This window comes from Dendropsophus ebraccatus, chromosome 4 (genome assembly GCF_027789765.1).
Source record: "Dendropsophus ebraccatus isolate aDenEbr1 chromosome 4, aDenEbr1.pat, whole genome shotgun sequence".
In the NCBI taxonomy this organism is placed as follows: domain Eukaryota; kingdom Metazoa; phylum Chordata; class Amphibia; order Anura; family Hylidae; genus Dendropsophus; species Dendropsophus ebraccatus.
The window spans coordinates 35,770,347-35,794,988 of NC_091457.1; the positions used below are offsets into that span (position 1 = coordinate 35,770,347).

Sequence of the window (24,642 nt, forward strand, 5' to 3'; positions counted from 1 at the left end):
ATCTATCGCCATCATGTTATAGAGCAGGAAGAGTTGAGCAGATAGATATATATATCTTTGTGGGAAAAATTCTGTTTAACTTGTAATATGTTGATTGAAATCCCTGCTCTTCTGTGTTAAAGGGAATCTTGTCAGCTGCAATTCACACTCCAAGTTTCTGACACTGATAGATCCAGTAGCTGTTAGGAGAGTGAGACACCTGGTACCTTTCATATATCCACATATATGTGCAGGGGCTGGCTGGCAAATTTTAGCCTGGGGGGCAAGCACACAGCACTGGCCCATGAGTAGCCGGCTAGCGGCCCATCCTTCAAGGACCACTCTAGGCCCTCACTTATTACGCTCCCCACATCAGTGCAGGGAAGGTAGATGCCACCCACTCCAATACTTTCTCCAGTAGCACTGTTCTCACACTTCGGATAACACATTCAGCCCTTCCAGTCATTTGTAAACAGGGAATTCCTACTGCTCGCTGTGACGGGGTCGGGGATCTCTTTACTGTATAAGTATATGGGACGGCTCAGCACTGACACGGAACCATCCCATAGACTTACATTGACAAGGTGACTTCTGGCCCCTTCACACAGAGCAGTAGGAATTCCCTGTCACAAATGACCAGAAGGGAAGGAGACGTTATCCAAACTGTTGGAACATCGCCGCTGGCAGAAGTACAGGCCCGGGGTGCCATCTACCATCCCTGCACTGATGTGGGGAGGGTAATAATAGGTAAGGGCTGGAGTGCTCCTTAAAGGGAACCAATTAGCACAATTGTGATGATATGGTTTTCAGCTGCACAGTATAGATATACTATGCAGCTCCCGGAAGCTACCAGCCACTGAGTATAAGATGATGGGAAAGCTGGGTGACCATATTATACTGAGTGAAAGATATTGGGAAAGCTGGGTGACCTCCAACATACTGACTACTATACAATATGCTCCAAAATACCCAACAAAATGTGTGTATTGTTCTGTATGGGTGTATATTGTTCTGTATGAGTGTGTATTGTTCTGTATGAGTGTGTATTGTTCTGTATGGGTGTATATTGTTCTGTATGGGTGCGTATTGTTCTGTATGGGTGCGTATTGTTCTGTATGGGTGTATATTGTTCTGTATGGGTGTATATTGTTCTGTATGAGTGCGTTTTGTTCTGTATGGGTGTATATTGCACTGTATGGTTCTGTATGGGTGTATATTGTTCTGTATGGGTGCGTATTGTTCTGTATGGGTGTATATTGTTCTGTATGAGTGTGTACTGTTCTGTATGGGTGTATATTGCACTGTATGGTTCTGTATGGGTGTATATTGTTCTGTATGGGGGTATATTGTTCTGTATGGGTGCGTATTGTTCTGTATGAGTGCGTATTCTGTATGGGTGTATATTGTTCTGTATGAGTGTGTACTGTTCTGTATGGGTGTATATTGCACTGTATGGGTGTATATTCTGTATGGGTGCGTATTGTTCTGTATGGGTGCGTATTGTTCTGTATGGGTGCGTATTGTTCTCTATGGGTGTATATTGTTCTGTATGGGTGTATATTGCACTGTATGGTTCTGTATGGGTGTATATTGTAGTGTATGGGTGTATATTGTTCTGTATGGGTGTGTATTGTTCTGTATGGGTGTGTATTGTTCTATATGGGTGTGTATTGTTCTGTATGGGTGTGTATTGTTCTGTATGGGTGCGTATTGTTCTGTATGGGTGCATATTGTTCTGTATGGGTGTATATTGTTCTGTATGGGTGTATATTGTTCTGTATGGGTGCGTATTGTTCTGTATGGGTGCATATTGTTCTGTATGGGTGTATATTGTTCTGTATGGGTGCGTGTTGTTCTGTATGGGTGTATATTGTTCTGTATGGGTGCGTGTTGTTCTGTATGGGTGCGTGTTGTTCTGTATGGGTGCGTGTTGTTCTGTATGGTTCTGTATGACCGTATATTGTTCTCTGAGTGTGTATCATTCTGTGTGTGGGGGCACAGCAGTCTGAAGTGTGTGTGTGTGTGTGGGGGGGGGGGGGGGGCAAAGCAGCCTGAAGGGGGGGGGGGGCAAAGCAGCCTGAAGGGGGGGGGGGGGGGGGCAAAGCAGCCTGAAGGGGGGGGGGGGGGGGCAAAGCAGCCTGAAGGGGGGGCACAGCAGCCTGAAGGGGGGGCACAGCAGCCTGAAAGGGGGGGAGGGGCACAGCAGCTTGAAGGGGCTGCAGTCTGGGGGAAGGCTCACACAGCAGCCTTAGGAGGTACATATGAACTACAGGTGCAGAGGGGCAATGCAGCCTGTGGAAGAGGGTGCAGCTATAGGGGGTTAAGGGCAGCAGCTACAAGGGGTTGGGGGAACAGATGCTAGTGTGTGTGTGTTTGCCTCTGTCAGCCCAGCTAGACAGCCCTCTCCTCTCTGTCCCGACCTCCCTCCTATCTACAACCCAAAGTACCTGCATTTATAGCTGCTGAGCACAGAGCAGGACACGAGGGGGATGGTCAGGGAGCAGGAGCCCGTAGCTGGAGGACGCTGTGTAGCTGGAGGTTAGCAGCCAGCCCAGCCTCCTCCTCTCCACACTGTGTAATACAGGAAGTCCCGGGCCAGGAGGAACATGGGAGGTACACAGGGGGCGGGGCTTAACGGGGGCGGGGAGCAGCTTCAGCTGCCACTGGCATCACAGACCGGCCCTGCAGCACAGGCAGAGAGGAGAGCGCTGGGGCGGTAAGCAGCCTCAGCGTGGCCCTGTATTGTACTGGCGAAGGCCGGCCCGGGGGGCAGATGCCACCCTGACCCCCGGCCCAGCCCGCCCCTGTATATGTGCTTCCAGAATGTTGAAAAATGCTTTTAATCTGGTTCCCGTGCTCCTGAAGTGCTCTATAACACCTCCTTACTCCCCTACCTGACCTGCTTGGGACTCAGCTTCCAGGTGTCAATCAAGCATGCAGGGGGAGAGAGGAAGCATTTCCAGCTTATAGCACATCAGGAGCTATTTGACTCTTTGTACCAAAGAATGAAGTCATTTCTCTGCATCCTGGAATCACAGATATATGAAAGGTACCCTGTGTCTCCCTGATCTAACAGTGTCAGCAGTTTGGAACATACATTACAGCTGACAGATTCCTTTTAACCCCTTCAAGACCGAGCCTATTTGCACCTAAAAGACCAGGCTCATTTTTCAAAATCTGACCTGTCTCACTTTATGCGCTTATAGCTCAGTGATGCTTTAACGTATGCTAGCGATTCTGAGATTGTTTTTTCGTCACATATGGCACTTTATATTAGTGGCAAAATTTGGTCACTACTTTGTGTGTTTTTTGTGAAAAACATCAAAATATCATGAAAAATTGAAAAAATTAGCATTTTATGAACTTTGAAATTCTCTGCTTCTAAAAAAAGAAAGTTGTATTACATAAATTAGTTACTAAGTAACATTACCAATATGTCCTCTTTATTCTGGCTTCATTTCATAAACATATTTTACTTTTTTAGGGTGTTACTGGGCTTAGAAATGTATCAGCAAATTACCACATTTTCGTGAAAGTTTCCAAAACTGATTTTTTTGGGACCAGTTCTTATTTTAAGTTGATTTAGGAGGTTTGTATACTGGAAACCCCCATAAGTGACCCCATTTTGGAAACTAGACACCTTAAAGAATTAATCTAGGGGTATAATGAGCATTTTAATCCTACAGGGGCTGGAGGAAAGTATTCACCATTAGGCTGGGTTCACACTATGTATATTTGAGGCTGTATTTGTGAGGCTGTATAGCAACCAAAACCAGGAGTGGATTGAAAACACAGAAAGGCTATGTTCACATAATGTTGTAATTGAGTGGATGGCCGTCATTTAATGGCAAATTTTTGCTGTTATTTTAAAACAACGGCTGTTATATTGAAATAATGGCAGTTATTTACCGTTATATGACGGCCATCCACTCAATTTCAACATTGTGTGAACAGAGCCTTTCTGTGTTTTCAATCCACTCCTGGTTTTGGTTGCTATGAGGACCTGACTTGAGGACCAAATACTGCCTGAAGTATACAGTGTGTGAACCCAGCCTTAGGCTGTAAAAAAATGAAAAATTAAAATTTTCCAATAATATATACATTTAGATTAAAGTTTCTCATTTTCAAAAGGAACATGAGAGAAAAAGCACCCCAAAATTTGTAACACATGTTCTCTTGAGTACTACGGTACCCCATATGTGGGCGTAAACCACTGCATGGGCACACAGTGGGGCTCAGAAGGGAAGGAGCGCCAATTAGCTTTTCCATTGCAGATTTTGCTGAAGAAGTTTCCGAGCGCCAGGTGCATTTGCAGAGCCCCTATAGTGTCAGCAGAGAGAAAAAACCCCATAAGTCACCCCATTTTGGAAAGTACACCCCTCAAAGAATTCATCTTGGGGTAGGATGAGCAATTTGACCCCACAGGTGTTAGAGGAAAGTATTCAAAATTAGACAGTAAAAATGAAAAACTCAAATTTTTTCCAATAATATGTTCCTTTAGTTTGAAATTTTTCAATTTCACGAGGAACAAGAGAAAAAAAGTACCCCAAAATTTGTAACGCAGGTTCTCATGAGTACAACGGTACCTCATATGTGAGCATAAACCACTGTATGGGCACACATCAGGGCTCAGAAGGGAAGGAGCGCCAATTAGCTTTTTCAATGCAGATTTTGCTGAAGAAGTTTCTGAGCGCCAGGTGGGTTTGCAGAGCCCCTGTAGTGCCAGCGGAGTAAAATCTCGCCATAAGTCACCCCATTTTGGAAAGTGCACCCCTCAAAGAATTCATCTTGGTGTGTGGTGAGCATTTTGACCCCACAGGTATTAGAGGAAAGTATTCAAAAGTAGACAGTAAAAATGAAAAACTCGAATTTTTCCAATAATATGTTCCTTTAGTTGGAAATTTCTCAATTTCACGAGGAACAGGAGAGAAAATTCACCCCAAAATCTGTAACGCAGGGTCTCCTGAGTAGAACGGTACCCCATATGTGGGCATAAACCACTGTATGGGCACACAGCCGGGCTCAGAAGGGAAGGAGCGCCAATTAGCATTTTCTCTGCAGATTTTTCTGAAGAAGTTTCTGAGCACCAGGTGCATTTGCAGCGCCCCTGTAGTGTCTACAGAATAGAATCCCCCCAAAAGTCACCCCATTTCGGAAAGTACACCCCTCAAAGAATTCATATTGGGGTAGGATGAGCATTTTGGCCCCACAGGTATTAGAGGAAAGTATTCAAAATTGGCCAGTAAAAATGAAAAACTTGAATTTTTCCAATAATATGTTGGTTTAGTTTGAAATTTCTAAATTTCACAAGGAACAGGATAAAAAATGTACCCCAAAATCTGTAACGCAGGTTCTCCTGAGTACAACGGTACCCCATATGTGGGCATAAACCACTGTATGGGCACACAGCAGGGCTCAGAAGGGAAGGAGCGCCAATTTGCTGGAGCAAAACCGCAGCTAGTAATGGTTATTAGAATAGCGCAGTTACTAAAATACAATAAAAAAAATTAGATTACAGGTAATGTGGGGTGGTTACGGGTAATCTGGGGTCGTTCCGGGTAATCTAGAGGTGGTTTCGGGCAGTCTGAGGTGGTTATGGGCAGTCTGGGGTGGTTACGGGCAATCTGGGGTGGTTACGGATAATCTGGGGTGGATACAGTCAACATGGGGTGGTCACAGGCAACCTGCTGTGGTTACGGCAACCTGGGGTGGTTACAGGCAACCTGGTGTGGTTAGAGGCAACCTGGGGTGGTTAGAGGCAACCTGGGGTGGTTATGGGCAACGTGGGGTGAATACGGACAACCTGCTGTGGTTACAGACAATCTGGTATGGTTACAGGCAACCTGCTGTGGTTACGGACAATCTGGGGTGGTTGCGGACAATCTGGGGTGGTTACAGGCAACCTGCTGTGGTTACGGATAAACTGAAGTGCTAATAGGTAATCTGAGGTGGGTACCTGTAATCTGGCGTGGTTACGGGCAATCTGGAGGGGGTCACTGGCAATTTGGGGTGGTTAGAGGCAAGGTGCAGTGTTCAGAGGCAAGGTGCGGTGGTCAGATGCAAGGTGCGGTGGTCATAGGCGACGTGCGGTGGTCATAGGCGACGTGCGGTGGTCAGAGGCGACGTGCGGTGGTCAGAGGCGACGTGCGGTGGTCAGAGGCAAGGTGCGGTGGTCAGAGGCAAGGTGCGGTGGTCAGAGGCAACCTGCGGTGGTTGCGTGCAATCTGGGGGGTTACATGTAATCTGGCATGATTACGGGCAATCTGGGGTGGTTATGCCCAACCTGCGGTGGTTAGGGGCAACCTGGAGGGGTTACAGACAATCTAGAATTGTTACGGATAGAGTGAAGTGCTTATAGCTAATCTGGGGTGGTTACATGTAATTTGGGGTGGTTACAGGCAATCTGGGGTGATTACGGACAATCTGAAGGGGGTCACTGGCAACGTGCGGTGGTTACGGGCAACGTGCGGTGGTTACGGGCAACGTGCGGTGGTTATGGGCAACGTGCGGTGGTTACGGGTAATCTGGGGGGTTACGTGCAATCTGACGTGATTACGGACAACCTGGGGTGGTTACGGGCAACGTGCGGTGGTTATGGGCAACCTGCGGTGGTTACGGGTAATCTGGGGGGGGGTTAGGGGTAATTTGGGAGTAAACTGTAATTATTACTATAATAAAAAGTGTGTGTTTTATTTTTTTGTATGTTTGTCACTTTTTGTACTTTATACATTCATTTTCACTGTATTACTATGATTACTGTGATATTTTCTATCACAGTAATCATAGTTCAGTGACAGAGACCAAATTGGTCTCTGTCACGTTAAATTTTCAGAGCTTGGCTGGTTGTGGAGCGCATGCGCACTTCATAACCAGCCAGGACGTCGAGGAGGAAGGAGCTCCGTGGATGCGGTGAGTATATGGGGAAGGGGGGGTGACTGGGGGACGGGGGTGACAGGGGGGGTGGGGGGACATCACTTTTTATCCCCTGTCACCAATCATTCCTGGTGACAGGGGATAAAAAGTGCCGGCGGCACATGGCACAAGCGATCAGCGGTATATAGTATTGTACCGCTTGTACCGGGACCCCACAGGGGGGGTCCCGATGACTGCCCCATGCTCTCCGCTACCTCCGGTGGCGGAGAGCATGGGGCTTTCATTCATTTTTCTTTTTTGATCACTGTGAACAGACATTAGTCTGTTCACAGTGATCGCGGCGGCCATCTTGGATCTGATGGCCGCCGCGGGAGGGGGGGTTAGTGACTGGGGCACTAGGGGGCTGATCTGGGGTCTGATTTTTACATATTTCATCTCCCCCCACCGTGGATTCACGGTGGGGGGAGATGAAATACAGCGGCGGCACCGGCCCATTAGTGACCGCCGTTTCGGCGGTCACTAAGGGGTTAATGGGGGTCAGCTGCGGGATCGCAGCTGATCCTCATTATCTACGGTGCTGTACACAGATGAGAACGGGATCGCTGTCCCTGCAGCGATCCCGTTCTCATCACAAAGCCCCTGTCAGTCAGGAACATATATGTACATTCCTACTGCACGGGGCATGTGCAATAGGAACGTATATATACAGATGGCTGACGTGAAGGGGTTAAGGAGCCCAATGGACTGGACTCTTTAGCATTAGAGATGAGCGAACCTCTAGCATGCTCGAGTCGATCCGTTCCCGAACTTTCGGCATTTGATTAGCGGTGGCTGCTGAAGCTGAATAAAGCCCTAGGGCTATGTGGAAAACATGGATATAGTCATTGGCTGTATCCACATTTTCCAGACAACCTTAGAGCTTTATCCAAGGTCAGCAGCGACCGCTAATCAAATACCGAACGTTCGGGTTCAGATCGACCCGGTTCGCTCATCTCTATTTAGCATGGAAACATCAGAGATTTCAATCAATAATTAACAGGTGCACATGTTGTTTGACACGGCCATTGTTGGCACTGATTTGCAGTCACACTACGGCCACACTGTGTCTGAACTGTCAATTATTATTGTTTGGAAAAAACGGCTGGAAATAATTGACAGGTCAATTATTTCTATGGCCATACTGAACAACATCCACTCTGTGAGCACGACCGTTGTTTCAATGTAGTTTATTTTTATTACAAGAACGGACAATGTTTTAATTGTCAACAACGGCCGTCCTTGTCATAAAAAAATACATAGTGTGAACATAGCCTTATACTGAATCTTTTTCCATAAAGATATATATCAATCCACTGATTTCCCTCTGCTCTATAACATGATGCCTATAGCTTAGGTTGAAATTTTATGTTTACAGGTTTCCATAAAGTGAAGAGGGTTCTTTTCAAACACTGACTGGAGTCCTTTACTGCACAGGAAACCGGAAATGCTTTATGCATCACTGGCTTACAGTCAGTAAATTCCCAGGGCCAGGAGTAGAGATGAGCGCTTCATTATCTCTACCTGCTCTATCTGCTCATCAGCCGGCTGCCTTTGAACTCCATACTGCTCAGTGCCAGGGAAAGCAGGATCCTGTCCTGGGAAGCTTCTCCCAGTTTCCCAGGACTGGATCCAGCTTTTCCAGGCACCCAGGAGGAGCAGCCGTGAGGTAAAAAAGGCAGCCAGCTGATGAGCAGATTGCAGAGATAATGAAGCGATTCGCTTCATTATTTCTGAAAATTTACTAATCTAGCAAGGAGGATTCAAGAAATCTTTAGTACACACAACCTGGGCCATATAACAATGGCTTACTACATTCTGCTTAGTGACCCAGGGTTCCGTGGTCATAAAGCTGAAGGGGTGCCAGACTGTGACACAATCTCAGCGCCTCTAAAGGGCTACTCTATTCATTCTTTACTGGATCCAAACAGCTGAATGCTGTACTCAGCTATCTCCAGGAGCAAGTTTAGAGAATGAATAAAGCAGCAATGTACATGTACTTCCTGCCACTCCATTCTGACAGGAGGCTCAGGTCACTGTTTTTGAAACATGATGAGGGATCCCAGCAGAGCCCTTGTATTAAGTTATTTATCCCCTCTTGAGGAAAGGGAGTAACATGTAATTGTGGGAAAACCTCTAAGTATTGCCTTAGGTCTGCTGTCATTTGTCCTTTTATATTTTGCAATTTTGAAAACTTTACATTTTACATACTAAAATTTTTATTAAAGTATTGTATTGCCCCCAAAAAGTTAGACAAAATACCAATATACACTTATTACGGGTATTGCACATAAAGGGCTTTTTTCCCTGCACTTACTACTGCATCAAGGCTTCACTTCCTGGATAAAATGGTGATGTCACAACCTGACTCCCAGAGCTGTGCGGGCTGTGGCTGCTGAAGAGGATGATGGTAGGACTGGGCACTAGACCCTGCAACTGAGGACTAGAGTGTGACCAGGGCAGCTGTGTGCCCAGAAGCTGCTGCTGCCTCTGGCACTTTGTGGTCCCCATATCACGGCAGGGCAGTGTTCTCTTCTGTCCAGGGGGGTGCTCAGTGTCTCTCTGGCGACCTGTATCCCAGCTGCCCTTGCAATAAATACACTGCAGCCTCCCCGATTCTTATATCGCCTGGCTGTCTACTCTTAGACCCTGCTCTGTCTGCCGCCACTGTTGGGGCTGCAGCGCAGACACACGTAATAAAGCCAGACTGGGCTGGGGATGCAGCGGAGTACCAGCAGGGGGATGTAAGGTGTGGAGTCCTTGCGGGGGAGCGCTCTGAAGGACACAGGGCGGCATAGACAAAGTGAGCATCTCCCAGGGCAGAGGGGAACGATGCCCTGCCATGAGACAGGCGATAGTATTATCCCGGGGGACAGGGATACTGGCACCACAACTATGCCAGGAGCAGCAGCAGCTACTCTGCACACAGTTGCCCTGGTCACACAATCTAGGGTGCAGTGCCCAGTCCTGTTTTGACGATTCAAACAATAGCCATTCTTGTCATAAGAAATGGACAACAATGAAATCAATTGAAACAAAGGCCGTTGTTCAGTATGGCTGTGGTAATTGTTTCCAAACAATAAAAATTGACAGGGAAGTGCAGGGAAAAACTTAATGTGCAAAATTAGTGTATATTGGTAATTTGTATAATTTTTCGGGGGCATTTAATAGAATTTTTAGATGTGTACAATAGCAACCTTTTGGGCCCTTATGCTATATTGTCCCAGTCAGATCAAAAGAGCTGCTTTTTTTACACTAGTACACTGGCATTACAGGGGGTGAAAAATGTGCCCTATATGAAAGTGTGTACAGTGTGCTTCGAGTCATCCACATTTTGATTTGTCTAGCAGGGATGTAAAATAATAAAACTGTGTATACTCACCTTCTAGAGCCCAGCACCCCTGTTTACTTACCCCAATGACACGCTCTCAACCCAGTGCAGCCGGTCAACAAGGCACACAGCATGTTAACAATGTAATGAGTAGAACAGGGTTCATAAGAATAATCAAGCAGAGGCATCAGGGTGACCCTTTAAGCGAATGGGCTGAAATATGTTCATAATTTTATTACAGTATAAACTAGAAAAGAAAAAAAAAAGATCATTGACACCTAACCATACCCCAGCCCATTTAAAATTCTAAAAAGTTAAAACTCCCACCCATCTCAGCACTCCTGTTAGCAGCTAAACCTCCACCTAGCCTTAAAGGGGTGATCCGGCCTTAAAAAAAAAGTTTTTAATAATGCTGCAGTTATACAGAAAATGCTATTTTTACCTCACCACATTCCTTTGGTGTCTTTAGGTCACCCACTGAAGCATCCCACTGCCACTTCTGGCACAGACTAGTCTTCATGGCTGCAGTGATGTCTCTTCCCAGTCAGCAACTGGCGAGTCTGCCTCAGAAGTGGCAGAGGGATTGTTAAGCGCGGGACCCAAAGATGTTGCAGGTGGACAATGGGACAGGTGAGATAAGAATAGCTTATTATATTCTATATAACTGCAGCACTATATAAAAAGTTTCCCAATGCCAGAATCCCCCTATAATGTGGCCACAGCTAGTTCAATGTCTGTAGGGTTCTGTGCCTCCACCAGTAGGTAGTAGTAGTTCTGTTGAGTTTGGGTCATGGCATGGTTGGATGGATGCCAGTAGCAGCCCTAGATGCTGTGGAGGCTGCTGCCATTCCCTCCTCAGACTAGGACTGTTGGCCCACCCATGAAGGTCTTGTGTAGCCGATGTTGTGTATGTTGGGCGACCTCTCCTCAGTTGCTACTCATCTTGTTGTTCAGGAGACTGCACATTGTCTTGTTGTTGTAGATAGCTGTCACCTGATCTGTGAAAAAGGAAACAATTAGGTTTGTGATACATACAATAAAAAAATGAGAACTGATGTATTTTATTACTTATTGTTCAGTAAGATCAGCCGCAGAACATTAAAGTGACTCTGTAACGACAATCTGTCCCCCCCCAAACCACTTGTACCTTTGGATAGCTGCTTTTAATCCAAGATCTGTCCTGGGGTCCGTTCGGCAGGGGATGCAGTTATTGTCCTAAAAAACAACTTTTAAACTTGGAGCCCCGTGCCCAATGGAGACAAGAGTGGGGTTGTCTCTGGAAGAAAGTGGCCATGTTTTTGTAGCGCTGGATAACCCCTTTAACAGAAGGGAAAGGACCCATTTCTCTTGGCCATGATTTCAATCCAACATATTTTTGTTTAGGACGAATAGCAACCAATCACAGTCCATTCTGAGAAACCAAAGCCGAGCTGCAATTGGTTGCCATTCGTTCTAAACAAATGTCAGACTGGTAGCTATGGGCCATTATCTAGAAAGAGCAAGCCTAGTGTATGAGAAGAACCTTTGCATTAGAGAGGTTGTGGGGGAGCAGAGAAGGTATTGCCTATTTTAGAAATACTGACACATCGATCTCCCTGTCAGCAAAGTTACTCAGGTTGCCACATTTACCCATGACTGGCAAATAACCTTCTGCTGTGCAAAGGAGAGTCGATTGTGATGCGGCTACCATGTGATTCCATCGATTCTAATGGAGCTGTGTCACAGAGGGAAGGGGAGATTATCACACTGGGAGCTGGCAGGTCTGTCGCCATGCTTCATGCCAGGGCGGTGCCTGGGAATAGACTAGCGACGGTTCAAAAAAAGGACCACCGTACCAGCATTTCCACACCAATCCATTCATGTAAAAGACTTAAAGTGACACTCTCAGTAGGTTCTGCCTAGAGAACCTGCTGATATGCCGCAGAAGCTCAGTAGCTTAGAAGTATATTGCTGCCCCTAACATTCCTCTTCCCCCTGCATTCTTTATTAATTCTTATGCAAATCTGCTGCCTAAGAGCATTTGGGGCGTCATCCACCGGCCCCGAGCACCACCATGCCCCAACCAGCCCGCCCACTCCTGTCCTGCCCAATGTACATATTCATATATGCATAGTGGGCCGTATGTACCACGCCGGCGTAGGCAAGATGTCCCTTCGGAGACAGGCTGCTTCCCGCGCATGCGCGATTTATAGAGCCCACTATGCATAGTGTGCAGGAGGTGAATGTGTTAAGTGTTCGTCTGTGAATGTGTGCGATTGTTTTTTTTGCAAATTGTATGAATGAGTGTGAGTGGTAGTGTGTGGATGATGGGAGTGTGCATGATGAGAGGAAGCATGGTGGTACATAGAGCCCACTATGCATATATGAATATGCATAGTGGGCAGGACGTGAATGTGTAAGGGTCCATTTACACAGAAAGATTATCTGACAGATTATCTGCCAAAGATTTTAAGCCAAAGCCAGAAACAGACTATAAACAGAGATCAGGTCATAAAGGAAAGAGTGAGATTTCTCCTCTTTTAAAATGCATTCCTGGCTTTGGCTTAAAATCTTTAGCAGATAATCTGTCAGATAATCTTTCTGTGTAAATGGACCCTTAGTGTTCACCTGTGAATGTGTGCAAATTGCAAATTGTTTGAATGAGAGTGAGTGGTAGTGTGTTCCTGTTGAGAGCGTGGATGATGGGAGTGTGCATGATGAGAGGGTTCATTGTGGTACATAGAGCCCACTATGAATATGCATAGTGGGCAGGGGCGCGGTGGTGCTTAGGGCCAGGTAGTGTCACCCCAAATGCTCTTAGGCAGCAGATTTGCATAAGAGCAATTAGGTAACGTTAGAGGAAAATTAGAGGAACGTTAGGGACAGCAATATACTCCTAAGTTTCTGCGGCATATCAGCAGGTTCTCTGGGCAGAACCTGCTGATAGTGCCGCTTTAAAGCAATGTACCTGATGGTACATCTGCTTTAAAGTATGACACTAGTGTTTCATAGTCCTAGGCTGCAGACAATGGCACGCAGGAGGTGGTTAGGTTTCTCTCTCTTGGGTGTCACATGTAGGGATATGTATTTCTACTAACACATAAAAAGTTGCTGCACACCTGAGGTCATACAATGCGTCATGAAGCATTAAAGTGACTGTACCACCAGGCCCAGGCTGAAGCACTGGAGGCGGGCCGACCCACCCTTAGTGGGAGGAAACCCCAGCCCCTTTATGATAGGGTTCCATTGTTTCTAATGGAGTCATGTCATGGAGGGGCTGGAGTTTCTTCCCACTGGGGGTGGGTTGGCCCGCCTCCGGTGCTTCAGCCTGGGCCTGGTGGTACAGTCACTTTAAAGGCCACCAATCTGCCCAAATGGGCTAGTTTGGTTCCCTGCATCTCTGTATAAAGCTCCTGTGCAGCTTGCGGCACATACCATCTGCAGAAGCGGACAGGTAGTCATCTGGGTGGCTCCCCGCCCATGTGTAGTCACCGCTCTCTGCCTGTCAATCATCCTCACCAAGCGGTGACTGGTGACTGGCGAGTGGTGACTACAAACAGGCGGGGAGCGGTCCAGATGACTACCTGTCCGCCTCTACCTGCTGTGCCCCCCGAGGATTATAACTTCATTTTCTCCTGTATAAAGCTGTTACTGCGTCCGGTACGTACCGCGAGCTGCGCAGCAGCTTTATACATTGATGCATAGGGGAAAAGACTTAAAGCAAACTGAGATGGCCTTGGCGCTGGACATGAAAATCAATCTCCAATTCTTATAGAACACTTCTTTATTATGAGCAACGCGTTTCGGCGGCGTTCTGTTGCCTTTATCAAGCCGCCGAAACACGTTGCTCATAATAAAGAAGTGTTCTACAAGAATTGGAGATTGATTTTCATGTCCAGCGCCAAGGCCATCTCAGTTTGCTTTTAGTCTTTTCCCCTATGAATTGCGAGTGATGGTATCGTGACGGATCTATCCTCTACATGCTGGGTGCCAGGCTGCGGACTCCACAGTATCTACAAGCTCCACTAGTGTTGTGCCTATTGCTCGCACAACACCAGAAGGTGAGTTGCCTTGCCTGATGTAAATTATTTCAACAAATCAAACCTACTGCACTATAAGCGCCCCTCTTTGTTCATTTATCCATATACATTGATGCATGGAACATTGATCCAATTGGGCTGATTGTTTCCCTTTAAGTATCATCAAAAGTAACCCCTTAGAGATTCCAAGATACAAAAACATTATACTGGTTTATATATATCACAGCATGGTGATCCTGTCCGTATGATATGGCTTGTCATCACACTAGTGATATAAAGTGAGATCAGGGGAACCATCTTTATATTACTAGTGCAGGGACATATCATACTGACAGGTGACTGATACAGCCAACCACTGGCCACCAGGCTAATATATACAGCTGTAGCAGGCATGGCACGTCATCACTGTGACGTCATCAGAGACTGGCAGGGGGATACGAGGCTCTTACTGATATATATTTGTCTATAGGCAGCTGCCAGAGGATTCCTACAATGCTGGAAACCCAGTGTGAGTAATAATTCTCCCTCCCCCTGGCACCGCGTTATATCACATCTATTATCTCTATATTGCTATTACTTACACTGGGTTTCCAGCTCTATAAGAATCTCCTAGCAGCTGCTTATAGACTAATATATATGAGTAGGACTAGGAACCTCATGTACCCCCTGCCAGTACATGTATAGAGAGAGCAGCAGCAGCAATGGCCCCCTCCTCTCTCCTCATACTCGACCTCCGTTACACTTCTCTCCTCATAGACTTCAGCTGCACAAAACCCGGACCGGAGCCTCCACATCGCCGCCATCTTGGTCGGTGACGTCACTTCGGCAGCGCAGTTCGGTCGCCGGCGTGTGACGTCAGAAAAGCAGAAGTGGTTCTGAGAAGTATTGGCGGCGCAGTGTGCTGAGGTAACTGGCGGGATGATGGTGTGCTGTGTTCTTATGTATGGCCGGCCAATGTGTCACCTTCCCTGTGTATTGCTGTCCTTATAGATCACTATGGATGCTCTGCCCTGTGTTACTGGGTGGTGTATAAGGGATGAGGTGCAGTGCACACTGCTAGGGGGCGGAGTATGGGGCAGTGGCCGGACATGTTAGTACTCACATATATTGTGCTGTTGTTACTAGGTCCAAAGGAAAAAGTTGTTCAAATAATAAAAAAACACACCTATTAAAGGTTCTGCTCACGTGTCTTAAAGGGATTGTCCAGCTGTGTATAACTGATAGCATACTCTCTGTATCGGCCATCAGTATTTGATTAGATTGTGTTTCCCAGCACACATGGTTTTTGCATCACTTCTGGCTTAGTATTCTCCAAGTGATATGTTAGGAAGTTATGGCCACATAATGCATAGGCCTCCCATTTCCTATATAGGTAAAAAAAAAAAACACCTTTCTGTTGTTTCTTATATAGTGGGCAAATATTGTATATCGACACATACATTCTTTTGGCTTGTATCCGGTAAGGAGACCTATATATATGTTTGATGCAGAAGTCCAGAGCTTTTTCCGGGAAACAAAGTGTGCAGAGAGCCTTATCATTATTGAAGTATATACCACAGTGTGAATGATGCCCTATAAAGTACTTGCGCTGCCTAAACCAATTCCAAACCTCTAAAGTTTATATATGGTAGAAGCTGTATTAATGGGCACAGGACTGGTGTTTAGATTTATAACAATCAGTTTCCTTATACTGATTCCTGTGTTCACACAAGAATAGGTGAGAAATTTCAAGTGGAATCCAGGCATAATAATCCACTTGAAATTCCCTCTTCAAAATATGTACAGAGCATTGTCCTATTGTGTTCAATGAGATTTCCTCTCTGTTTTTAAAGTGACTGTACCATCAGGCCCAGGCAGAAGCACTGGAGGCGGGCCGACCCACCCTTAGTGGGAGGAAACCCTAGCCCCTCTATGATAGGGTTCCATTGATTCTAATGGAGTCACGTCATGGAGGGGCTGGAGTTTCTTCCCACTAAGGGTGGGTCGGCCCGCCTCCAGTGCTTCAGCCTGGGCCTGGTGGTACAGTCACTTTAACACAGGAGAATTTACATGCGGAATGTTCCACAATGGAGAATCCGCTTTCCATCCAAAGAATTTACATGTCAATTCGTTGGGCAGATTTTGCTAGAAAAATCCCATAGAAGTCATTGGGACTTTAAATTTCCGCTTTCCACTCGAATTCTGCTCAAATTTTGCTCAAATTCCACGCTTATTTTGCCAGAGCGGAAGAAGAGGTTTTAAGCAGAAAACTTTCCTCTTCAATTCCTCACCTATTTCTCAGTGTGAACATACCTTTATTTTGTTACTGTGTTTTAGCCATTATTGATGTGTAGCTATATATGGCCCAAAATGTTTTACAGCCATAAAATTAAATTCCTGGGAAAAATTATCCACAGGCCATTTCACGAGTAAGAGTTTACTCTACACACAGTTTCCATACTATTAGTAGTGGTAGTGTAGGGAAAGGTACGTCTTGGGGGGCGGGGTCAGCTCTGGGGAGCAGAAGGCTTTTTCCATATTCTGCTTCTGGACAACATCCGCTGGGGATCCAGTCCCAATTATTCGTATAGAGCACATACTCGCAGCGGGATTGACATCCCGCTGTGAGTATGTGCTTTAACCCCCCGCAGCCCGCCGCGGAGAGCATACATTACCTGCTCTGGCGATGCGGCTGCATTTCAGGCTCCCGTCTCTGGTCCCGCTCAGCTAATCAGTGCACAGCAACACTGATTGGCTGAGCGGGACCCGAGCCTGGAGCCTCATCAGCAGCCGCGTCGCCAGAGCAGGTAATGTATGCTCTCGGCTGCGGACGGCAGGGGGTTAAAGCACATACTCACAGCGGGATGTCAATCCCGCTGCGAGTATGTGCTCTATATGAACGAATGGGACTGGATCATCAGCGTGAAATCCGCGGTGGATCCGGTAGGTGTGAACGCACCCTTAAAGGCCATTCTTGCATCACTGAGAGTTCGGAGAAGAAGGGATATGAAAAATATCTCACTTGCACTACCTTGGTAAAGTTTCTTTTCTTTGAAATCAGTGCTTCACTTGGACTCTTAGAACATTGGCTGTTGGCTATTGGGAGGCCTGTTGTTGTGGAACCTGATTTTTGTCTTGACTTTTGGCTTGAAACCAAAGCCAGGACCAGACTATAAACAGAGAAGATGTCATAAAGGAAAAATTGAGATTTCTCCCTTATCAAATCCATTCTTGGCTTCGACTTCAAAAATCTGTCAGATAAATCTCTGTGTAAACACACCATTAGTCTCTACATTCTCTTCAAGGACAGTTAGGGCCCTATTCCACAGGAACGATAATCAGTCGAATCGATCCCATTCGGCCGATTATCGCTCTGTGAAATAGAGAGAACGTTCAGCCGATGATTGTGTCATCGGCTGAACGTTCATTTAGGGCCAGACCTAAAATCATTGTTCCCCCACCGCGCATCGCTACGGTGGAATAGGGGTGCGCGGCAGGGGACCGTCGATTTGAGAAGCGCAGCATACATTACCTGCAGGTCTTCTCCTTTGCTCTGTCTTCCTCCCCGGGTCCTGCGCGCTCTAGCTTCAGAATGGCCTGTCAGCTGACGGAGCGCTCAGCCAATCACAGGCCGGGTCTGCCGCGGCCTGTGATTGGCTGAGTGGCCTGTCAGCTGACAGGTCATGCCAGAGCACGCTGGACCCAGGGAAGAAGACAGAGCGGAGGAGAAGACCTGACAGGTAATGTATGCTGCAAGGACATCGGTAACTATGTCCCTGCAGCTCTCGCTCAACGATCATCGGGCCGTGGAATAGGCCCAGTAAACGAGTGGCGATCTAGCAGATCGGCGCTCGTTTACATCGTTGATCGGGCCCTGCTCGGCCCGTGGAATAGGGCCCTTAGTATCCCCCTTGCTCTCACATCTAAACTTTGTGTCTTTAAAGGGGAATTCTTAGTTACATCACAGGATAGGGTATAAGTGTCAGATTGCAGAGGATCTAAGCAATGTGACCCCTGTGTTCTCAAGTGTTTGTTTTGAAAGGAGCAGTGCCTCACGTATGTCTGCTGCAGCACTCATACGCGGTTATACCTTATCTTTTACAGAATATGTTATGTAATTCTGTATTGACTGTCAATATGAAGTGTATAACATGATCTCTTAGTGAACTGGTCAGTCTTTAGGTGAATTTTAGAGGGGAGGAGGAATGCCTAATAAAAGAGAAACATGTCTCCACTTAATGTATTTAAAACGATAATTTTTTGTGGTTTTGATTTATGTTTAGTTTGTTGAAATGTTAGGGATCATTTAAAAATTAGTTTTTGATCTAATCCAAAGAGGCAAGTAAACCCTGTGGACTTCATTAACACTTAAAGGACACCTGTCACCCCCCGTGCCGGGGTGACAGGCTCCCGACCCCCTGTTAGATCCCCCTATACTCACGTGATCCCGCCGGGTCCTGCTTCCTGAGCCGGTTGGGTCACGGAGATATCAGCGCTTGAAGCCCGGCGCGCGCGCGCGCTGACAGCAGAGTCAGACGCCCATAGAGAATGAATGGGGAATCCGATGCTCCGTCATTCTCTATGGGCATCGGACTCATCTCTCAGCGCGGGCGCCGGGCTTCGGGCGCTGAAATCTCTGTGACCCGACCGGCTCAGGAAGCGGGACCTGTCGGGATCACGTGAGTATAGGGGGATCTAACAGGGGGTCGGGAGCCTTTCACACCGGCACGGGGGGTGACAGGTCCTCTTTAAGACAAATATGGGTTGCATCATCTATCTCTTCCTACCCCCAATCAGTATACTACAGATAAGTCTGGGTTTACAAATGTCTGGCAATTTGTCATTGCCTGTAATGAGAACGGATGAACACACTGGATGTCACAAGGTAAATCTTTTGCATCCTTTGCCCACTTGGCTGAAATGGGACATGTTTCCCGACATGTGGACCATCCGGCATATTTGTTGCATGCAGCGTTTATAGATGCTTTGCCTGTATAGCGGATGGCAAATATACTATGTGTACCCAGCCTTAGTGATTATCTTTTAAAAGAAATCCATTCGCTAGGCAGTCAACAGAATACAAACACCAAGAGTAACAGAGACACAATTGTTCTCACAGGCCAGACCATGCTAATATTAGCGTACATTCACACAGTATTAGTGTGGTAAGGAGCACCACAATTACTGCACAGCTGCCATTCCATGTGTAAAACAGTCCTCCCTAACAGTTGTTATAATCTAAAGGTCTGCCTCAATAATATTATTATTTGTCTTTTTTTTTGTAGGCATCTCACCATGCCGAATTGTGTTGTGCGTGGTTGTCTTACCAGGAAGAAGCGTGATTCTTCTACAACTCTTCATGGCTTTCCAAGAGAACCTGAAAACATCAAGCTTTGGCTTCAGCAGACTGGACAATATGGGGCTGACCTCAACGACATGGTTGTGAAAGTATTTGTTGGAAAAGCAAATGACTGCTATAGAATGTGTTCCTTACACTTTACACATGACAGTTACAACTATGATGGTTATCGGAGGATTTTAAAAAAGACAGCCATTCCTACTATTTTTAATACAGTAACACCATCTACAGTTCCATCGTCAGTATCTTCAAAATCTTCAGATATTCCATCAGTTTCTAGGCCACCATGTATTGTTATTAAAAAACCCAAACCTTCTGTTCCAGCTGCTGACAGTCAGAATCAGTCTTTTATTGGCACAATTCGTGCATATCGAGTAGATTTTACAGTTTTTGATCCAAAGGTTTCCTCACAACCCACTATACAGCAAATGACTTTAGTCCCTGTGGTATCGCAACAGGTTTTTTTTCAAGCATGCGAAAGTAGTCAAAAACCTGATTCAGTAGTTGGCGACGGATCATCAGCAACTATTCAACCAACAATAACCGACAAGCAAATGCATCCTCTCTTGTCTACAAATTCCAATGTGACTATAGATACCCAGCTCACACCAGAAGCTTTGTTTGCAAGCACCAAAATTGCATCTTTCACTATGAATTCATGTCTAAATATGTCTTCCTCTCCAGCATCAAATCCAGCAATCTCTACTTCTGCATTTAACAAATCTCTGAATGTTCTTCCTTTTACTGCTGTTAGTGGAACACCTCCATGCTCCTTGGCAAATGTGTCCTCTGTGACAGAGACATCACCAGCATCCTCCTTGGAGCAGAAAGCATCCCCTATATCTGTTTTTTGTATTCCAGAAAAAACATCTACATCACAAACACAGCCGTGCTCCTTGGCAAATGTGTCCTCTGTGACAGAGACATCACCAGCATCTTCTTTGGAGCAGAAAGCATCCCCTATATCTGTTTTTTGTATTCCAGAAAAAACATCTACATCACAAACAGCTAGCTGTGTGCCACCATCAAAAAAGAGAAAACTGGAATCTGATTCTGAATCCTCTTCCAGTCCACTCATATGGCCTAAGCTTTGCATAAACCAACCATCTGTTAATAGAGGTAATCTTTATTTTTTATCAAACAGCATCCCATTGGCTCAAGCATCTTGTCTAATTCAGAAACCTGTAATGGTTGACAAAGGTGTCAATACTGATCACCTAACAAATAGAAAAAGTTGCTGTGTTGGCACTAGTGTAACGTATAGGGGAAGAAATGTACGCACACAAACTAATAAATATACTAGGAATCGTAAAATTATGTGCACCTTATTAGTTCCAAGAAATTCCAAGAAGTACCATGAATCATCAGAATCTGATAGCTCAGAAGACATGGAACTTAATGACTACAGTCCTTCCTGCTCAAGTGACAATGACAATGATCCATGTGATGACTTGGATACTGTTAATTTAGAGTTTGTTAAAGTTGAAGTCTTATCGGATTATGAAGAGGCAACATCTGTACCTGCTGCTTCAGATATAAAACATGAATTCCATATTAAAGAAGAGAATGATTCATCTGTAGGGCAAGTGGGTCTGTCCCCAATTCATTTCCAAAGTAACTTTACAATACCAGATTTGCGCACCAGTGCACTGAAAATAGAACCCACTATAAAAACAGAAGAGGATCGATTTCCAATTTCTTTGTCTTCACAAGATACCACCTTCATACTTCAAAGTCCTAAAATTGAAAGGATTTCACCCATTCCATGTGACCAATTTTCTTCACTTTGCAGCAATCCAACATCATGGGAAACCTCTGCCATACAGACTGAGGATGAACCAGAGGACCTGAATGACTCCTTATTTCATATCGGTGAATTGAGTGAGGATGAAGATGAATCCTTCTTGGTTCCAAGTGATGCAGAAGATGAGGATGATGTAAAACATGTCTTCCAGGACTTGGAGTCACCAGAAGAGAATCCTATTGAAGAAGAAAAGTATATTGTGTTTGAATCCTGTCTCAAGAAACTGATAATAATGATACCGTGTAGGGCCCAAACAAAATGTATGTCACCGCTCACTCAGTACAGGAAGGAAACTGTTGGATCATATCTGTCAATAGAAGTTCGTTGCAGTTCTGGTCATACAAGTTTACTGTGGGAAAGCCAGCCAAGACATGGATATGAACCATTGGGAAATGTTCTATTATCTGCCGCAGTGCTGTTTAGTGGCTCCAGTTTTGTGAAATCCCAACAAATGTTTAAATTGCTTAATTTGAAATCAATGGACAAAACTACTTATTCAAAACATCAGTCTATGTATCTATTCCCAACCATTAATCATCACTGGAAGGAGGAACAAAAGGCAGTCATGCAAAGTATACAGGGAAGACCCCTCTGCCTGGCAGGAGATCAACAACTGGACAATCCTGGATTTTCTGCTAAGTATTCTACATACTCCTTAATGGACGTAGCTAACAAAAAGATTTGTTCATTTTCAGTGGAGCCGGTTACTCCACAAGTGACGTTGGAAGACCTAGAAAAGATAGGATTCCTAAAGGCTATGGAGGAACTCCAGACCATAAATGCTAATGTGAAAATTATTGTTACTGGCAGGAGTGTTGCTATTAAGGAAATTCTAGAGGAAAGTTATCCAGATATCATACATCACATAGATCTATGGCACCTATCCAGATCCATTGGTGAAGAAGTTTTAATGGCAGCAAAAAATAAAGACTGTGAAATCTTACATCAATGGGTGGAGGCGATCAGAAACCATCTTTGGTGGAGCTCTTGCACATGTTGTAAAAACCCTGATTTGTTAATCCAGAAATGGAAATCCATTATTCAGCATGTAACCAATGTCCATGAGTGGGATGGTGATAGTGATTGCAGAGCATGTCATCACCCACCTCTCCCAGAAGATGTGGTGAACAGTACCAACTGGTTGGAGAGAGGATCGACCGCCCATAAACAGCTGAAACAAATTGTAGAAAATCCCAGTCTAATAGAGAACTTAAAACAGCTGTCCTTCCATTGTCACACAGGAGAGTTAGAGATATACTATAGAACTTGCCTTAAATATCGTCCAAAGACGTTACATTTCCTCATGGACTCTATGGCAGCACGCACACAGCTTGCAGCTCTCGACTATAACAGAAATGTCCATACAGTTAAGGCAATGGTGAAAAATACTTCAAGTGGAAAAGCATTAAGTACTATGACGCAGAGATTGGAGGTCTCCAAAGGTGAAATTTCATGGATTATGAAAGCACTTTATAAGCCAGCTTGCCAAAAGTTTCTTTTTGACATTATGAAGGATGTTCTAGCACTTGTCAAAGTGGAGAAAACATTTCAGTGACCTCCAGTAATGAAAAGGACCACTTAAAGGGAACCTGCCACCCCCCGTGCCAGGGCAGAGCCCGGCCGACCCCCCCGTGGAGACCCTTATACCTACCCCGTGCACGAAGTCCCGCTCCTGGATCTGCTCCCGAGTTATCACCGTCGGAAGCCCAGCGCGCGCTCATCAGATCTCTGATGAGCGCGCGGTGGTCTTCCAGGAGCAGGACTTCATGCACGGGGTAAGTATAAGGGTCTCCACCAGGGGTCGGCCAGGCTCTGCCCCGGCACAGGGGGTGACAGGTCCTCTTAAAGGTTTATAGATATCTGATAACAACACAGTTCTTTAGCTGAGTGTCGATTCATAGCTGGTTAATGTGTATTTCTACTATCCAAAAAAAAAATTGTATTAAAAAAAAAAAACTTTTGTTGTACATTTTAAATGATCTATTTTGCAAAGTTGTTGATATAACTACTTACATATAGCAACAAGAAATTATTTGTGTTACCATTTTTTTTGTATATTTCCATTTTGCAATTCAATAGACAATTAGTATCCTCAGGATTTGCTCTAGGAGAGTTATGTGATGACTTTCTCATGCTTAAAGGGAAACTATAATAGGTTCGTATGAACAAACCATACAAAGCTTCTGATATCTCCCTGTAGCAGCCTACATCCTCATTCCAGTGCCATTTCGGGGGTTCACGGCTGGACATCCCACTCTGGCAATCCGTGTGCTGCCCTGCCGCAGGTACAGTGTGCTCCGGCCGGCGGGAGTTAAAGGGGTAGTGCGGCGGTAAAAAATTATTCACAAAATAACACACATTACAAAGTTATACAACTTTGTAATGTATGTTATGTCTGTGAATGGCCCCCTTCCCCGTGTCCCACCACCCCCCACCTGTGTACCCGGAAGTGTAGTGCATTATACATACCTGATCCGTGCCGACACGCGTCATCAGCCGCTGAGCCGCGATTGGCCGAGCACAGTTATGCTCAGCCAATCGCGGCTGAGCAGCTGATGACGCGACCGGCACTCGGGAAGATCGGAGGTGTTCGGGCCGGCCGGCCGAAGATGACGTTTGGCACAAGATGGTGGACGGGCGCGACACAGATCAGGTAATGTATAATGCACTACACTTCCGGGTACACGGGTGGGGGTGGTGGGACACGGGGAAGGGGGCCATTCACAGACATAACATACATTACAAAGTTGTATAACTTTGTAATGTGTGTTATTCTGTGAATAATTTTTTACCCGCACTACCCCTTTAACTTACTCGCAGCAGGATATCAATCCCGCTGCCAGTATGCATTCTTATAGAAAATACAAGGCAATGAATCCGCAGCGGATTTTGCTGTAAATTCACAGTGTAAAATCCGCTGGGGATCCGTTGTGTGAAGGCACTTTTAGAGTAATTAGTTTCTATATGAATATGCAAATAAGTTATTTTGCCGCACTGTGAGTGCTTTGTACGAACCCTAATGAAGCCCATTTCATCTGTAATATTCAGCTATGCATAATCAGACACTTCTCTTTCTCGCACCATCCAGGGAATGCAGTATGAGAGGCACATGCGTGTTCTCTTCAGTGCTGCGGGAATGGTTATTGGTGTGTGGTCCAGGCACCTTCTTGCTGCGTGCACTTGCTGCTGCTTGATCTACCTGTACTTAAGGGTGCCTTCACACACACCGGATCCGCAGTGGATTTCACGTTAGGGATTCACA

The 24,642-nt window shown here is 45.6% G+C and overlaps 1 protein-coding gene across 3 annotated transcripts; it reads left to right on the forward strand.

Moving 5' to 3' along the window:
• The first annotated feature begins 14,928 nt into the window (after positions 1-14,928).
• LOC138788064 (uncharacterized) lies at positions 14,929-22,974 on the forward strand. Of its 3 annotated transcripts, none has more exons than XM_069965544.1 (2): positions 14,929-15,144; positions 19,503-22,974. In XM_069965544.1, the coding sequence occupies exon 2, from the start codon at positions 19,513-19,515 to the stop codon at positions 22,933-22,935; it is 3,423 nt and encodes a 1,140-aa protein (XP_069821645.1). In that variant the 5' UTR covers positions 14,929-15,144; positions 19,503-19,512; the 3' UTR covers positions 22,936-22,974. The 3 variants fall into 3 exon arrangements, with proteins under 3 accessions (XP_069821645.1, XP_069821644.1, XP_069821643.1); XM_069965543.1 differs by lacking the exon at positions 14,929-15,144 and adding an exon at positions 15,161-15,179; XM_069965542.1 differs by lacking the exon at positions 14,929-15,144 and adding an exon at positions 17,220-17,252.
• The last annotated feature ends 1,668 nt before the right edge of the window (positions 22,975-24,642 follow it).

Excerpts from the sequence above, each read along its gene's own strand:
- LOC138788064 (XM_069965542.1), top strand. The coding sequence starts at position 17,224 with ATGAAAAATATCTCACTTGCACTACCTTG. Across the intron at positions 17,253-19,502 it reads ATCTCACTTGCACTACCTTG|GCATCTCACCATGCCGAATT; the intron begins GTAAAGTTTCTT and ends TTTTTTTTGTAG.